The sequence below is a fragment of the Coloeus monedula genome (genome assembly GCF_965178545.1).
Source record: "Coloeus monedula genome assembly, chromosome: 23".
NCBI lineage: Eukaryota > Metazoa > Chordata > Aves > Passeriformes > Corvidae > Coloeus > Coloeus monedula.
In genome coordinates this window covers 973,188-991,792 of record NC_138803.1, presented here as the reverse complement: position 1 = coordinate 991,792, position 18,605 = coordinate 973,188, and the positions used below count along the sequence as shown (strand labels likewise).

General features: G+C 56.4%; 1 protein-coding gene across 1 annotated transcript; it reads right to left on the bottom strand.

Moving 5' to 3' along the window:
- Nucleotides 1-656: 656 nt before the first annotated feature.
- MYOG (myogenin) lies at nt 657-5,675 on the bottom strand (the record flags this gene model as incomplete). The annotated part of the gene is made up of 3 exons (XM_082295972.1): nt 5,170-5,675; nt 1,625-1,706; nt 657-778 (listed from the first exon to the last, which is right to left on the bottom strand). Exons 1-3 carry the CDS (start codon nt 5,644-5,646, stop codon nt 657-659), a joined length of 681 nt encoding a protein of 226 aa, XP_082152098.1. The 5' UTR covers nt 5,647-5,675.
- Between the last annotated feature and the right edge of the window lie 12,930 nt (nt 5,676-18,605).

The following is an 18,605-nucleotide window of genomic DNA, read 5'->3' as shown; positions in this document are numbered from 1 at the left end:
ACACCAGTGAAATCACTGGTCTGTATAGGGCTGACTGAAGTGTGGCACATCCAGTTACCAGCTGAGAGACTGTTCCAAGGTCCAGCTGGATTTACTGATACGAAAATCTTCAACCTGGATTTGGGGATTTTGGAACTGGGGAGACCTACACAGGCCAGGACAACAGTAAAAGAAACCCAAGCTGTCCAAACAAGAATGCCTTTATTTAAAAAAGAATCCAAATAAGTTAGCAAAAATAATAATTAAAAAAACCCTAAATGGCAACTGCACACAGCGTTCAGTAGAAAAGACAGGCGGGCTCCGGGCCGGCAGCACCGGCCACCGGCCAGAGAGAGACCTTGGTCAAGGAGCATCTGGAAAACTCAGCAAAGCGAACCCAGCACACACACTGGCCCCAAACCTGCCCGTCCCCGGCCGGGCAGCGGAGCAGGGCCTGGCCCCGGGAAGCCCCTCCAGGAGCCGCAGCCCCATCCCACCTCTGCCTGTTCTTCCAGCCCAGCGGGAGCGTTCCGCAGGGAGCGGGGAGGGAGCCGAGTGGTGTCACCGTGCAGCCCACGACACCGGAGGGGTGGATGTGATTTCCAGTGGCTGGACCCTTCTGGCATCTCATTCCCACCCCATTACCAGCTCGAGGAGCCTCCAGGGTTTGTGGCAGCTCAGTTTTGACCCCGCTCCTCCGGGAACGTCACGGCCACATCCTCCACGGCAATGCTCTCCACGATGGAAGACAGCGAGTGCAGGTTGCGCTCCTCGGCTGCCTCATCGGCCAGGAGGTGATCTGGGGAGACAAAGGGGTGAGGACGCTGCTGGGAATGGGGACTGTGTGCTGGAGAGAGCTCCTCATTCTGTTCAGGGAGATGTAGGTTAGTGCTGAACATGGCTGAGGGTTGGACTTGATGATCTTTTCCACCTGTAACAATTTGTTGATTGTACTATTCTGTGACCCCATGATCCCTCCCATGGCCAGCGTGACCTAGGGACCTGCTGCCAGCCCCCCCCCCGGGGAAGGATGAGAGACCAACAGGGAGGGGAACTTTTGGGCCCTTTATATGTTTTAATCTCCACTGAAAAATGAGATTTAAGTTTCTGCCTTCTGGGGAAAATAACAGGTGGATTTGGCAGGGGTGGGGATAATGGCGAGCATGGGAAAAAAGATCAGCAGTTGCCGAGGGCTTGTGGGGAGGGAAGGGGGGCTGGGGCAGCCATACCCAGTGATGCCCAGTGATGCCCAGCCATGCCCAGCAACACAGCAGCAAAGGCAAGCCAAGGGATGGCAACAGATGAAACCCTTGCTGGGGATGAAGCCACCAGGGCCCCAGGCTACTGCAGCCCAATTTCTCAGCTCCCACGGGTTGGTGTTTTGGTGAAATCAGGGCTGGGAGAACCCTGAATTGCTGAGCATTGACCAAGGAGGTGCTGGAGGATCTCTGAGCTCATCACTCTGCAGCAGCAGAACGGGCAGAGAAGGACAATTTTCCTTCTGTCCTTTGCTCCGAGCATCTCCTGCCCGGGGGAGGGCTGGCTCAGTGATACTCTGCTCCAGGGCTGCGGTGCCCCTGCTGTTCCCCCTCCCTGCAAGCCCAGCGAGGCCGTGGGATGCCCAGGGTGGCGAGGAGGGCGTTACCTGCAGGGTTGGTGCCGAACTCCAGCTGGCTGCTCCACTCCGGGCTGCAGGAGGAGCTGCCGGACCCGCACTCGCTGGCTGCCTGCAGGAGCCCAGAGCAACCGTGTGTCACCTCCTCTGGCACGGCCGAACCCCACCAGCCACCCCAAAACCACCCCGGGGGGCCCATCCCACAGCAGGACACCCCTGTGGAGGGGGGCACGTCCCTCCCCACCTGGAGGAGCCAATAGCACACGGGGTCCCCAGGACCCATCAGGGCCAGGTGCTTCCTTAACCATAAAGGCTGAAAAACCTCCCTTTTTTTGGGACACTGGCCACAGAGAAATGGGGCTCCCGCTCACTGCAGATAAAAAGGTGTCTCTTTCCCCACTGATTATGAGGAAGGGCTGGAGACAAACAAATGTTCTTGGACAAAACAGCTTTTTGCTGAGAATCACCTAATCAGGCTCATAAAAAATGACACGAGGGCTGGATGGCCTCAGGTTGTCCCCAGGGGGGAGGGGCTTTGGGAAAAGCTTTTGGCAGTTTGATTTGTGGATTTGGGGCTGAGTGGTTATTTTGGAGAAAAGAGCTGACAGCATGAAAAATGAGACCATTACTCAGCAAATCCCAGAATTCACTTTTTTGGCATGTGTCTTTATCTGGGAGTGGGTGTCAGCCCAAATGTGATTTATATGAGCAACCCCACGGACCCAACTCTTTGTAGGGGACTAGAAATGGCACTTTGGGTCTTCAAGCTCATGGCAGCACAGGATAATTAATTAGCACTTGGACTTATTTCCCATTAAAACAGGAAATTCTTACAGATATGATCTTCTTTTCCCCAGAATACTGGCTTTTGCATCAATATGTGAACCCCTGGCTACACCTGGGACAAGGGGCAGCTCAGAACAGAAGTGACAAAGGCACAGCTCAGCACAGTTTTGGGCACATTTGCAAATCCAAGTGGATTCTGGGAAGTGGAAATTGGATTCTGGTATCCAAGTGGATTCTGGCATTAAAGTGGATACTGGGAAGTCCTGCAAATATGTAGGATGGAGCCTAAATACTTTTTCATTCCTTTATTCAGCATTAAATTGGACTACCTGGGTACCTGCTGGTTTGGCCCTGAAATCCCTTAGTATGGGAGGAGATCTGGGATTCCCTCATCTGGGCCTCTGAAAAAGTCCCTCTGTATCTACATCTCTATCTCTATACCTATACCTATATCTATACCTATACCTGTATCTATATCTATATCTACATCTATATCTGTATCCGTATCTGTATCTATATCTATCTATATCTATATCTCTATCTATATCTACATCTATATCTGTATCTGTGTCATCTATATCTGTATCTATATCTGTATCTGTATCTATATCTATATCATCTATATCTATATCTACATCTATATCTACATCTGTATCGATATCTGTATCTATATATCTATATCTGTACCTATATATCTGTATCTATACCTATATCTATATCTATATCTGTATCTATATCTACATCTATATCTGTATCTGTATCTATATATCTATATCTATATCTATATCTATATCTGTGTCATCTATATCTGTATCTATATCTGTATCTGTATCTATATATCATCTATATCTATATCTACATCTATATCTACATCTGTATCGATATCTGTATCTATATATCTATATCTGTACCTATATATCTGTATCTATACCTATATCTATATCTATATCTGTATCTATATCTACATCTATATCTGTATCCGTATCTGTATCTGTATCTGTATCTATCTATATCTGTATCTATACCTATATCTATATCTATATCTGTATCTATATCTGTATCTGTATCTATATCTATATAATCTATATCTATATCTCTATCTGTATCTATATATCTATATCTATATCTGTATCTGTATCTGTATCTCCATGCATCTACATGTCATATTTATATCCATACCTACATTACTTATTTCTGTATCTACCTCATCCATACCTACATGATCTATATCTCCATGACCTGTATCTATAGATATACCTGTATGTCATTTATATATTATGTATCTATAGACAGTCTGTATAATCTTTATCACTATCTAGATTATCTCTATACATTTATATAATCTCTGTAATTTCTATCTCTCTCCATAGCTATCATATCCATATCAGTTTCCTCTCCAGTTTATCTGTATGATCTCTGTATCTATAGAACCCGTGTCAGCAATGCCTGTACAGACACACAGACCTACATCTATCTCTCCCATCTGTATCGACCACCTCCCTGCACCTGTAGCTGTAGTTTCAGCTCTCTGTGCATTCCCAGATCCAAACCTCAGAGCAGCAGGGAAGCACACGCCCAGCCATCCACAGGAACCAGGGGCAGATGAAAATACCTCTCAAAAACTTGGTTAAATAACTAAAACATTGTGGTGTGACAGGTCCTGGCTCTCTGGGGGCTGCGACAGGACACGACTACTGCGTGTCCTCATCCACTTCAGTCCTAGAAACCAGAGGTGTCCCTGTGCCACCCCTCTCGTCCCTTCCTCTGCCTGAGTGTGAGCAGGGAGTGTTCATTTCATTTTATATTTTATGCTTTATATTTTATTTTTATATCTCATATTTTCATTTCCATTTTTGTGTTTAGTATTTAATTTTATTCGTTAAATTATTATATTATATTACATTATATTATATATATTATATTATATTATATTATATTATATTATATTATATTATATTATATTATATTTATTATATTATATTTTCATTTAGTTTAGTTCTATGTTATTTACTCCATTTTCACCTTTCCTACCTCTCCCCAGCCCAGGGCCATAGTCCCAATACAGCTATTCACAGGGACACAGCTCACAGGGATGTGAGCTCTCAGCAGGGTTGGACCATTGTCTCCGTGCCCCCCTGCAGGCCACACTCACACAGCCACCAGTGTCCCGAGACGGCAGCTGGGACAGAGCTGGGGTCCTGTTCCCCCCAGCAGGACCCAGTGCCCCAGAGCTCCTGCAGTGCCTCTGCTCGGGGTTACCCGCACAGGGCATCACCCCTGTAGAGCGGTGTCCCCATAGAGAATCACTCCCCTATGGCATCACTCCCAAAGGGCTTCACCCTGAAATGGCATCAACCCCTTAAAGCATCGTCCCATAGAGCATCACCCACATAGAATGGCACCCCAAAATGACATCACCCCCACAGAACATCACTCCCATATGGCATCAACTCCACAGACTGTCACCCCCATAGGGCATAAACTCCACAGGGCATTGTCCCCATAGAGCATCACTGCCATAGAACGGCACCCCGAAATGACCCCGCCCACATCAGGCATCACCCCTAAATGGCATCCCCCTGTGGAGCATCGTCCCATAGAAAGTCACCCCCACAGGGCATTGCCCCACAGAGCATCACTCCCATACAGCCTTGCTCCCACGGAGCGTGACCCCGAAACGGCATCACCCCGTGGAGCGTCACCCCCATCCGCATCACCCCATGGGGCACCACCCCCGCACGCCGCTCCCAGCCCAGGCTGGGCACCGGGGGACAGCCAGGGACACTCACGGCGGGCGGGGCCGCGGCGGGCCGGAATCGCAGGTCCCGCTGGTCCCGCTCCTGCTGGTTGAGGGAGCTGAGCAGGCTCTGCAGCCGCTCGATGTACTGGATGGCGCTGCGCAGGATCTCCACCTTGGGCAGCCGCTGGTTGGGGTTCAGGAGGGTGCTGCGCTTCAGAGCCTCGAACGCCTCGTTCACCTTCTTGAGGCGCCGCTTCTCCCGCAGCGTGGCCGCGCGCCGCCGGTCCATGGACACCGATTTCCTCTTGCACACCTTGCAGGCCCAGGGCAGGCACTGGCCGGGGCAGTGCTCGGCCAGCGCCTCCTTGTCCTCCAGAGCCACCCTGCCCTCGGCGCACAGGGCCGCCTCGGCCCGCTCGGGGAACGCCGCGGGCTCGTAGGCCTGCAAGCGGGAGCCCAGAAAGTTTTCCCCATCGTAAAACCTCTGCTCCGGGAAGAAGTACGGGTTGGTCTCGAAGAGCTCCATGGGCGGCTCGGGGACGTGCGCGCGGCTCGGGGACGGCTGCTCCCTCTCCCCGCGCCAACTGCTTGGTGCCATTTAAACCCCGGCGCTGGCATTAAATCACGGAGATAAATATAGAAAACCCAAAGGAAACCTGAGCCCACCCTAAGCTGCTGCCTCACATCAAAACTTGTCCGTCTGATTCCATGTGCTCTCCCCACGGGGATTACAGTGCCCGGCCCGGCGGGGCTGGGGGGGCTGGCACGGCGGGGGGGGCAGCTCGGCTGAACCCGAACAAGGGCTTTGTGTGAGCCCCGAGGTGCCACTGGGGACGGCGGGCGGCTGCCAGCTCCCCCCGGCATTCCTGCGTCATCTGGTCCCTTCAGTTACGGCTGGGGTGGGGGAGCCATGGTGGCCTCGTGGCCAATCTGCCTGACCAGGGCATCCCCCCATCCCTTCACGCTGGCCCCGCCTGGATCCCACGGCACCCCAAATCTGTGCCTTCCCTGCGGTGGGACCCAACACCAGCACAGTATCGTCCCCTTCCCAGCCCTTCCCACCTCCCTCCCGATCCCGCTCTGCCCCATATTCCCCACAGCCCATCCTGCCGGTCCGTGTCACACTGACCCCACTTCTGCTGAAGCCCAGGGGAAGCCTCGGAATCCAGCCCTGGGAGGGATGTCCCAATGCAGGGAGCACCCCAGGCTCCAGTCCCATCCCTGTGGACACCCCTCTCATTGCTCACCCATCCCAGTTCCAGCGGCTGTGCCTGCTGCCTGTCCCGCTGGAACAGAGCAGGCAGGAGCAGGCAAGACAGAGCAAAGCCCAACCTTTCCTCCACCAAGGGCTTCTTGAAGGTGCCCAGCCAAGTCCCTTATCACATTTTTGTCACAAAATCCATGTTTGTGGCTTCTCCCATGCACCAAACCCAAAGGACACCTTCTCCCATGTGTCTCCAGGTTCCAGCAGAACCAGGCTGAGCTCAACCCTCTCCCAGCTAACACAGCCTCCTCCTGCCTGCTGTCCTGTGCTGGCCTCTGTACCTGTGGATAACCAAAGCCCCAATGCCATCCTGATGCACCCCTCTCCCAGAAAAGACACATTGCTCACACATTCCCGATAGGGAAACTGAGGCACACCCAGCAGCAGCAGAACGAGGGGGATTTTAACTCATCCCCAGCCCTTCCCTGCTGACTCCAATGGCTTGGCCACATCTCTCCAGCTTTGTCTTTAATTCAGAGGGGATTTTTTTTTCCATCTGGAACATCAGAAACCATCTCCCATCTCCTCCTATTCCTGCTCCAGGCCAGATTCCAGCTGAGGGATCGGTCAGTGGAAAGAATGTCAGCAAAGTGCAGGGCCAACCCTGCCGGGATTTTCCTTCCCCAAATTCCCCCTCCTCGGAGAGGCTGTGCTGTGGCACATTCCCTGTGCCCACTATCAGCACCCTTGCTCACTTGGGGTGGATTTCTGGCCTTTTTGGAACCTGCCATGATGCTCTTCTCTCCTTGTTGTGATTTCTTTGGGGCCAGGAGCTTTCCAACACCTCCTCACTCCGATTCCTGCTCTTTTGGGGTTCCAGCCCTGGGGATTTGCTGTCCCAATGGTGTTAACATCTACGAAAGTTTTCGCTAAGGAAAGCAGGACCTGCAGCCTTGATGTTCATCCTCAGCACAGCCCCCTGTGCTCCCCACAGTCAGTCAAACTCAAAAATATTCAAGAAGGAAAGAAATCAGAGCATCAGCTTGGCCCTTGCCTAAGGAAAAAGCACTGAAAGGGTTGGGAAGAGGCAGGATTCATCCCTCAGATGTGCAGAGGTGCCCATGGCAGGAGTGAAGGCTTTGGGAGTGAGCCTGAGGGCTTCACATCAGCTCCACCCCACCACATCAAGCAGCTCGAGTCACTCATGGGCACTTTTAGCAGTGGCGCTTGGTGGACATGACCCCTGTGAGCCCCTTGAGCTGCAGCCGCATCCCTGGGTGAGAGGTGTCAGGAGCACCCTGGCTCACTGTATGAATGGGCTTTTTGGAATTGCAGGAGCATGTTTGGAGGGTGAGAGACACAGTGGTGACATAACGGCCTCCATGGGCACGTGGCTGACCCGCACAGGGGAGAGGTCAAGCATTTGGCAGGTCATAAACAGGGGCAGCAGCACCCGTGGGGCAGCGCCGGCCGTGTGTCCCCAGCCGGAGAAGTGGCACAAGCCAGCCCCGACAGGCCACCAAGGGCACCGTGTCCCCTGTGTCCTGTGGCTGAGCAGGCAGGGGAGGCAGAAGGCAGCTCACGGACATGGGGAAGAAAGGGCACTCAGTGGCAGCGTGGGGTGGGCACTGGGAAGAGGCACCCCACTGGGGTGGCAGCCCCAGCACCTGCACTCGCTCCAGCTCCATTTGGGGGTCTCATCCAGTGATGTGGGAGCAGGGATAACGCTGTGCTCACCCAACTGCAGCTCTGCAGCTCCTTCAGCCCCTCCACGCCGTGGATGAGCCTAACCCTGAACACGGCGGAGAGACACGCCGGGGTCCGGGGTCTGTGGGCTCATCCCGGTGGATATCAAATCAAGGATGATTCATCCCATTGGGCAAGTAGCCATCATCAAGGAACCCCGTGTCCGGGCTACGGAGAGGCTCCCATCATGGCCCACCCCACCCCACAAAGGCACCTGCTGGGGGATGGGCGAGCGTGGCGGCTTTTCCCGGTCGCCTGGGTGCCCACGGCGGCCGAGGCTGTGCCCCGCGTAATTCGGAGCCGAGGGGGGATTAGGGCTCTGCTGCCGGCTGTCAGGTTATCCCGTGATGGATGGTGGCGGCTGGGAGGCAACACAAAGCGACGCTGTGTGAGCCCCGGGCAGAACGTGCTGCGATCCGTCACAGGGTGACCTTCGGGGGCCTCGCGGGGACGGCTCACCCCGACACAGCTGGCGGGGAGGGCAGCCACGAGCCCAGAGCTAAAAATACCCCTCCATTGAGAAAATCCCAGCGAGGAGGGTTTGTCCCTGCTCCTCCGGGGCAGCTTCCCAAGCCGGTGGCCAGGTCCAGGGAGCGGGGTCACGGAGAGACACACAGGGGCTGCCTCGGCTGATTTTCCCACCACGTCTGATGATCTGGATTTGCTGAGTTTTGGGGATGGATACACGTGAGCGTGTTGCAGCCTGGGGAGTGTCCCTCCCAGTGCACAGAGCCTTAACTCGTGCATGTCCCTGCTCCCTGCTCGGAGCTGCACGCACGGGTTGCATATCCCTGCCCGGGGCATGGAGCTGTGCTGCGCCCACGCTGGACAGGCGATGGTGGCCAGCCTGCTCCCACTGGGAAGGGCAGAAAAACCTGGGTTTAGGGGCTGGTGAAGAGATTTAGGTACCCAAAGCAGCATCTACACCCCGGGGTGCCAGGAGCTTCCCACTGATGGGGAGAAGGTGGGGAAAGCCAGGGCCCAGCAGAGATCATCCCGCTGGGGTTTCAGCACAGGAGAGGCGTCTCACCAAAATCCCAGTCGGACTCACCCTCCCACCCCCACCGGGCACCCCACAGTCCCACATCCCCTCTCACTTTCCAGGCTCACCGACATCCCTTCCTGCCGCCGTGACAAGTCATAACATATTTGGGAGCAGCTGCAGGCTGCGGGGAGATGCCTGGCCCTGTCCCTGCTCTCGGCCAAGGAATGCGGAGCAGACCTCTCCTCCGACACCCGGGATTTCCGACGTGCCTGCTCGCCGGAGATTTGGGACGGCGACAGCTGCTCGGCCGGGATGGGGCTCAGCAGAGCCTCCCCGTTCAGCCCCAGCCCGAGGCTTTGCACATCCACGTCTTGTCCTGCTGAGGGTTCGGGGTTAGTTTGGGGTGCAGCCCGCGGGGAGTGATGGGGGATGATGTCCTGCTGTCTGTGCCGGCAGGGATGGGAGCAGCAGTGACAGCAGCAGCAGACAACCCCTCGCTCACCCATAAATGCCAACTCATCCAGTTTGGGTTCCCTGGTGAGCTGGGAGGGAGGTGGGACAGGGCTGCTCCTGCAGCTCTTGTGTCCCCATGGGCCTCGACACCTTCGGTGCCCCCTCACTCCCATCCAGGTGCCCCAGTTTCCCCATCAGAAAATCAGGGATCATGATGGAGGTCTAAAATCTGTCTGGAGAACAGTTTTATTTTTGTTATTAACTGTCATTGCAAGTTTGACCCGGGAGGGAGGTGAGGGATCGATCAACAGAGAGGTGCAGGTGGCTGAACAGCCCTCAGACCAATTGGACCCCAGTTTGGGGACAATACTGGGTGCCTGAACATACCAATCCACTGGGCCCCACCTGGGAATTCTCGTGGGTGCCCTGCTGCAATCACCCTGTGTGCTCTGACCCACCAGGATCCCCATTTGGGGACCAAACTGGGTACCCTGACCCACGAGTCTGCTGGCTCCCAGCCCAGGGACACACTGGGTGCCCCGACCTCCCTCCTTGCCCAGCTGATGAGGGGATGCTTTTCCCCACTGCAGCACTAAACCCCCTGTGTTTCTGCCCCTCCATGGCCTCCCTTGCTCCATAACCCCATGGCCTGGATGTGACCCTTCCCCTGCCACTCCCTAGCCCCAAATTACAGCTGGAGGAGGGATTCACCCAGCAGGACCCCCACTAATGAACCCCACAGTGGGGCTTCCCGTCTGGACCCCCCCACCCCCCCATGCCAGGGGCATCCCCAGCTGCTCCATCCCCTGCGTGGTGGCTCCGGCCGGGCTGTCCCCACATGTGTCACCCAGGGAGCGGGGGGGACTCGGGTTGTCAACCAGGGGTTGTTTTCCCCGGAGTGGGACAGCGTGGTGGGAGCGAGCTGTAGGACAGGTGGGTGTTTGGAGGAAGACATGAATGTGAGGGATTCAGTAGTGACATGTGGCTGCTGTTTGACCCCGAGAGGGGACAGCTGTCCAGGCAGGAGAGGGCGTGATGCCCGGAGATGGGACCTGGGGACAGCAGTGTCCCTCAGCAGGGCCAGCAGAGTCCCTCGGCAGGGACAGCCCTGACACGGGATGCCTGGAACCAGCAGGGAGGGCTGGGAGGGACCTGGCTTGCTGCCAGCCAGGTGTCCTGGGTGGGTGACCATCAGCTTGTCCCTATGGTGGACATGTTCCACTCCCTCCATGGCCTGACTGGGGCTGATACTGCAGGACCAGGGTCTGGTGAATAGAAGAAAAGGGAGCTTGTGATGTTCGTGTCGAGCTTTCAGGACATGAACCAGTGACTCCTGTATTTTTCTGCTCCCACCCCAGGTGACAGCGAATTTTGGCACCAGGAGTTATGACACCCACCCTCCTCTCCCCCCATGGAGGGCACCCCGTGTTAACTCAGAGAGACAGGGAGGGAGGGTTGTGACGATTTTGTGGCTTCAGCGTGGGATTCCCGGGGGGACAAGGGACAGCGGACTCCCCCCCTGGACATGCCAGCAGTGATGCCGGACGCGCCGGTCCCAAGGGAGGGGCCCCCAGCCCTTCCGGAGAGGCCCCACCCTGCAAATTCCCCTGGCAGGGGCAGAGCCTTTGGGTCCCTTCCCTCCACCCCGGTTCCCCCCTGTCCGGGGGGCCGAGCCTCAGCAAACCCCGACCCCCACTCGCATTCCCAGCTGTCGCCGCTCCGGCACCGCTCCAGGGGCTGGAGGAGAATCCCGGCCCGGGGCAGGGCAGAGCTGCACCCCATGGGGGTCCCCGGGCCAGCCCTGCCCGGGGATGTCCTGCTGCCAAAGAGCCGGTGGAGCTGGAGCACAGGCAGGGGAGAGGAGAGCCAGGAGGATGAGGAGGGGCTGGGAAGGGTGAGAAGGCCTCGGGGGTTTTGGTGTAGGGAACGGAAAGGGGATAGGTGTTTCTGGGGTGCTCCCGTGCCGCATTTCAGGGGGTCAAGCTCCTCCCAGCCCATCTCAGCCACTGAGGAAATGCAACCCTTGGCTGCCCGAGAGGAAAAATGCCTTGAAAGGCAAATTTGTGGAGCCATGAGTTTGTGACCAAGGATAAACCCTCCATTCCCTGGTCAGGTCGCCCGAGGGTCCCATGGGACCAGGGAGGGTCAAGGTCTCCGGCTCCGCGCAGGAGGAAGAGCAGAGGGAGGCAGGAGGGATGCGGGAGGGATGCAGGAGGGATGCAGGAGGGATGCGGGAGGGATGCAGGAGGGATGCGGGAGGGATGCGGGAGGGATGCGGGAGGGATGCGGGAGGGATGCAGGAGGGATGCGGGAGGGATGCGGGAGGGATGCGGGAGGGATGCGGGAGGGATGCGGGAGGGATGCAGGAGCCATCAGCCACCGCAGCTGGACGGGAGAGGGCACCAGCAGCCCGGTTATCCACAGCCGAGTCCGGATTCAGGGGCCGCGAGTCAGAGCCCGAAGGCAGCTCAGACCCCTTTGAAGTCCCCTTTTTTAGGGGGAATCCGCCCTTCTCCCCGCAGGATCCAGGGTGGGGCCCCAGCCCTTTGCCTGGGGGCTGAGAGTGGGGATCAGGATCTGGAAACCCGTTTCGTTTGTGTCCAGCTTCAGCTCTCCAGCAGGGATGATCCCCGCTGTTTGTTTCTGACCCCCATATGGGAGAAAACCTCGAGGTTTGTTTTTTCCCCGGCGTAATGACCCCAACAGGTGTTTTTCCTGCCCGATGGCCGAAAATAGCTCCCAGGGTTTGGCTTTCCTGCGGTTCCTGCCCCAGTCCCAGTTCCCTCGTTCATCTTTTAGGCCAAAACATCCTAATCCAGGGAGGGGAGACTCCAGGGAACTGGGGAGATTTCCCGGAAACACTTTCCGTTGCGTTTTCCTGCTCATCTGGAGATGAAATTGTCCTGGAGAAGGAATTTTTGGCCTCAGCTGTAGGAGAAACATTTGTCCCGAAATCTGTTTTGGGGAGCAGCCAGCTTTCATCCCATAGGGAGGGACAGGAATGTGATTTGAGATGTTCCCCTCTCTGTTTCTTCTGCAGCAGAAATATAAAATAATATTAATAATATTAATAATGAACCATCAGTTACTAATTAATAATCACTCAATATAATATATAATATTAATATAATATTATAATATATTAATGGTACAATACCATTTAATGTTATTATTATTATTATTATTATTATTATTATTATTATTATTATTTCTTCTATTTATTCTCTTTCTCCTCTGTCCCTCACGGGATTCTCTTTCCCAGTGTCCATGTCCCATCTGGTCCCTTTGGCCCCATGGATTTAATTGCTTTCGGGAAGTGCAATGGCTGGGGGAGGGGGGAAACCCCTCAGCCACTGGAGTTCAGGTTGGTCTCTGCCCTTCCAAGAGCATTTATTTAGGCACGTGAAACTGGGAGTCCCAGTTGCCCCAGGGGCTGGGCAGGTCCCTTGTCCCCAGGAGGGGACCCTGGGCTTCTTTCCCAGATTCCCAGTTTCCAGTGCCTGGGTACCTTTTAATCCCAGGGGATCCCTAGAGGTGCAACATCCGAGCTCCTGCCCCCCTACAGTATTTTGGGAAGAGTGAGCAGGTGTGAGTGTCGTGGGGACACACCGGGGAGGCTCCTTCCCTGCTCCATCCCCGCGTGTCCTGGGTGGAGGAGACGGACATGGATGGCAAACACTGCTCCAGCCAAGGCTTTTCGTGGAAAGGGCTGCTCTGGGGTGAGGAGAGGAAATTTGGGGCTACTGCCTTCACAGCCCCTGTCTGGGTCTCTGCCCTTCAGCCCGGTGCTTTTCCCAGCATTTCCCAGCAAGCGAACGCGGTGCCTGCATTCCCCATCGGCCCACCCCCACCCCCGCTCCCCCAGAGCTCGGAGACAATCTGGGGGGTGTCAGCCCCCCAAAACTGCAGCCGCCCAGCCGACACCCCCTGGCCTGTGCAGCACTGAGGGATCCCCCTTTTCCCTCCTCTCCAACCCCTGGAGCCGTGCGGCGCCGCTGTGGCAGCAGGTCCGGGGCATCACCGAGTCACACCCCGGGCACAGATTCCTCCGGAGCTCCGCGGTGGGAGGCTGGATGACCCCACGCCAGGCCCTGCCCCCCAGATCCCCCAATCCATGGGAGGGGGGTGCAAAGGAAGCAGGAGCCTCCGCGTCCAACGGAGCTGATGCGCCCCGAGCTCGTGGCGGGGACTTCTGGCCCCGCGTCCCCGAGGAAGGCGCCCAGCTGTGGGAGCGTCTCCCCGATCGTCCCGGGGCTGCCGTGAGCCCTGCGGAATGTCACATGTCCCGCTGCAGCGTCACCGTCCTGGACAAGCCATTCCCCGGGGATCGGCAGGGACGCTGCTTTCACCGGCGCTCGGACGGCTCCAGCGGTGTTTGTGCGGCTCATGGGCCGCGGGGGAAACGATTCCAGATGGAAGAGGAGACGTGGAACAGGGCAGGAGGCGGATCCCCTCTGCTGATAAGGAATTTTCCACGTCTTCCATAGGAATCTGCAGGTTTAGGCATATGGGAAGGGTTTGAACAGCTTTTCCTACAACAGAGAACCTGCCCAATGAATTGCTGTCCTGAATTAATTTCTGGATATAAAAGAATTCGCCTTAAATTGGTTGGAAGGCAATAATGAGGGCAGCAGCCAAGTGCGGGGCTCAGAGGCTGCAGGAGCTGGGTGGAAGAAGAGCTTTTGGAGGGTGGTGAGCTGGTTACAGTCTGTGAGAGTCTGAGTGGGGGGAACAGCTCTGTTACCGAAAGCGAGAGCTGTAAGTGACAGCTGGAAGCTAAAAGCAGGGAATTTAAATATAGAAATATGGGACATAACACTAAAGTGAGAGATACGGGCTTGGGGAGCAGCAGTCATGGTTTCCTGGTTTCCTTTTTGCCACCTCTCCATCCTCACCCAGAGGCACCGATCCAGCCCAGCCCAGTCCTCCTTGGACATTTCCCTCTGTTCCTGTCACTCCTTCATCCCGGTTTTCTCCTTCACCCCAAATCCTCGTTTTCCACTGCCCCTATAGTGTCCCCAGGTGTCCCCAGGCCATCACAGCGCTAGGGCTGGGGCTGGCCCTGGGCTCTTCCAGCCACAACACCCACTCAGCTCTTCATCCCCTCCCCAGTATTTCCCCAAAGATCAATTAGAAAATTACTTTAGCATCTCCGAGATCCATCAAGGGAAGCAGCTCCCCTCATTCATCCCTCGTAGCAAACCTGAACTCACATTTTTCCTTTTACATTTTCCTCTCACACAGCCATTTTTTTCCCCCGTTCCTGAGCAGTCACAGTTTCACGCCAGTCTTTGCCCCAGAAGGATCTGTCATCCCTGCCGGGTGTTCCAGAGCCCTCACAGCGCCGGGCTCCCTCCTCCCTCCCCACGGCACAGCGGGGCTGGAGGAGCAGGCACCGTCCTGCCCTTCCACGGGCCACTGCAGCTGAAACCGGAGGCCAAACAGCGCTGGGTTTGTTCAAGGGGTGGCCCTGGATGGGGGACAAAGGGTTTGAACCATCCTCTAAACTGCTTGGCGGGGTTGGAAAGGTTTAACCCCCTCCTGCTCCACAGAGCCGGCTGGAAGCGGCGGCAGGAATAGCTCCTGGCCCTCAGCCCGGCTCGATAACACTCCCGGGGCTCCCTGGGGAATAAAGTAATCCCGGTGTGGTGAGGTGGAGGCAGCGGCGCGGAGGCAAAGGGCCCGGAGCGGGATGTGGGGGCGGACCTCGGGACAGACCTCTGCCCTACCCCGCTGCCCTGCCAGGGACGGCGCTGCCAGAGCTCCCGCGGCTCGGGAGAGTTTTCTCTTGCACCCAGTGATGTCTCAGCAGATCCTCCCTGACAGGGAAGCACAAAAACCTGGCAATATCCTGCTGTGCCAAGGCACCCGGCACAGTGACCCAGCTGCCTGTGGGCAGCATCTGGCTGGCATCTGGCAGGGATCCGAGTGGGGCCTGACCCATTTGGCTACTGTGGGAATCTGTAGCATCGTGGATGTGGCATCTACCCAGGCTACCCAGGGAGCTGGGGCACATCCTTGTGCCTGCACAGGGCTGAGGGATCACAGGCACCTCCCGTGACTCAGTTTCTCCCTCGGCGCACAGGCAGCACTGCCAGCCCCCTTCCCAACCTGCTCTGAGTAACAGCAGTGGGATGTGCTCAGGGGGAACAGGCAGTCCACAGGGAAACAGCCTTTCCTTCATCCACTCTCTGGGATTTGCTGGTTTAAATTATCTCCTGAGATGTTTTCTGCACTGTGTCATTGCTGCTGGGCATCTGCTGCCAAGCCCAGATGGGGATGCACCACCCTACAGAAGTCTGGTGCTCCTTGCTCCCCAGATGGCTTCCCAGGGCCGTGTATCCCATTAAATGGAAGAGAAACTGAGCACAAGTCACAGACCAGCCGTGTCCTGAGCGAGGTCCGTCCCCAGGGCTCCGTGTCACTGGCACACACAGAGCAGTGGCCCCACCACTATGGGGTGAGCATCATTCCCAGACATCTCAGCACAGCAGAGGCCTCCTTGGAAAAGCTCCGGGGTTTCCCTTTGTTTGCTGCTTCTTTCTTTGCCTTGTGCCATCCTCTGTGGACCCACCAGACTGTGGCACTCAGGGGGTCACTCGTCCTAATTAATATCTCTCAGAGCCATCAGCCCTCCAAGCACACATCTCTGTGCTGCTGGCACCAGCCACACTCCTAATTAACTTTCCTAATTAAGAGGCCCCTTTCCATGACCAGAAGTGCTGTGGGATGGTTGCCATGATGGAAGAGGTGGAGAAATCCTCCACTTCTCCTGCCCTGAGCACCCGGAATGGCACCATGGAGCTACTCTTTGTGCAGGTAAACTGAGGCAGGAGGGGGAAACTCACACCCCAGAGAAAAGCTGAAGAAGGATGGGCAGAAATGAACTCCCCACGCCCTGACTTGTCTCCCTGGAAAAGCATTTCTTGGCTGCTGCCGAGCCCTGAGGTTCAGTCAGGGTTTGGTCTCGTCAGCCGGCCCAGACACGCCACAGCCTCGGGTACATCCTGCTGGCATCGAGCCAGGCACCAACCGTCCCCTCCTGCCATGGCCACAGGCTGCTCCTGTCCCCAGCTCATGGGAGCTGGTGCAGGAAGCCACAGCATGTCCCCTGTTTGTCCCACTTCATCCCTTCTCTCCCTGTGTGCCAAGGGTGGCACCAGGTATTCATCCACAGCAGCGTCATCCAACCCTTTGGGATCTTCACAACCCATTGCAGCTCTCAGGACATTTTCTCCTTACAAACCCCAGAAAGAGCCTGGAAGACCTGAATAACTTTCTCAGTGTTTGATGCTCACCAGAAACTTCCTTTTCATGGGTTTTTAAGGAATCCCTGACACTCTTCCGACACATCCCAGCTTGGTGTCAGGAGAATGAACAGATGATCCCTGTCTACCAGGAATGGGCTCTGTGCAACCACAGTATGTGTATGTGTATCAGTTTGGTCCTCCAGCTTCTGCAGACTTTGCCTGAGCCCTGGGACACTTTGCTTGGGCTGGTGAGAGAGCTCGGACCTCCTCTGGCAGGTTCGCAGCCAGCAGCTCCTTTTTGGCATAACGTGGGGGGTTTTAGGGGTGCTGCTAAAATTGAGCATTCAGGGGCACAAATCCAGGGAGGGAGAACAAACTGCAAATCCACAAAGGAAAAGGAGTGGTTTTAATCTCTGTTTGGGAGATTTGCATACAATTAGGCCAGGCCCTGCCTGCGTTTGCTTCCGCATTGCACTCCCGTGAGGAACCTGCCGGTTTTCCTGCCCTGCTCCCAGCCAGAGGTTGATTGCAAGGACACTCACCCTGGGAACGTGGTGGGCGAGGGGTTTTGGGGTCTCTGGGAATGCCCTTTCCACTCTCAGTAGCCCATCCTGAGCACCCCCATCCCACACCCTGCCTCTGGATTTAGGGGCTCAGCCACAGGGGGCATCACTTTTCCCTGCAGTGGAGGAGGTGTGAGGAGATGCTGCGGGATGCGAACACTCCATAAATAGCGCTGTGTTTACAGGAGCCCGCGAGCCTCGGTTTATTTTTCTCTCTGCAGAGCAAACTAAGCTCACCTCGCCCTGCTGCTGGCACAGCCCAGTGCCCAGAGGTGGCACAATGCCACAGTCCCCAGACAGCCCTCGGAGGCTGGGACCCCCAGCTCTCTGCTGGCCACTTGCCCAAGGGGGAGAGCAGGGACCCCATGGGACATCAGCTGATGGAAAATCAGCCCTGGGTTGGGATGGTCCCACAGCTGATCCCACTCCTGCTGTGGGGTGTGCGGGGTCTGATGAGGAGAGGGATGAGGGGCAGCCCCAAGGGGCAGCCCCAAGGGCTGGGACATCTCTCACGAGGCAGAGCAGAGCAGAGGACAACTCCAGTCCCGAGTCTCAGCAGAGGAGGGAGAAAGGATGGGGAGAGGTGCAGATGCAGATTGGGAGAGTCCGCTTGCCCCACATCTGAGGTGCTGTTCCTGCAGCACTTGGATAAACCAGCCCCAGTCCTGGGAAGTGATTTATGTAAGGTGAGTTTTGAGGTGCCTGGTCCACATCCGGAGGTCCCTGGAGGGACTGGTTGGTTCAACTCCGTCACTGAGATCGAGCCCCCAGACCCATTTTCTCTGTGCTGCCCGGCCCGGGGAGGGGAACTGGGGGGTGACCATATTCTCCCAAACTTCTCCTAGAACCTTAAAGAGCGTCTGGTCCAGTCTCAGCAGCAATTCGGGGCCACCATTTCTCCACACGCCTTGTGTGGACAGACCCTTCCCCTGCCCCAGGGACACAGCCCCTCCCCAGCCCGGGGACTGCGGTTCAGAGGACGGAGAGTGCTTTGGGGGTCTCACCCCCGCCCACCCCAGCAGTGATTTTGGGTGAGGCACGGCCAGCCAGAGCCCGGGTGAGCACCGAGAGCTCCTTGGGGCCGTTCGGGTCTGACTTGGGGTCCCGACGCCGTCCTGGGGCACAGCCCCGAGCAGCGCTGCCCGTGCCGGGGATGGGCCAGGTCCTCGCCCACCCCAGCTCAGGCTCTGCCTCCGCCCTCCCCTCCCCGCCCCGATCCTCTGCTCACACCCGACCTCGAAAACAGGTTTTAGCGTTAAAACCGGAGCCCGACTCGTGTCGGCA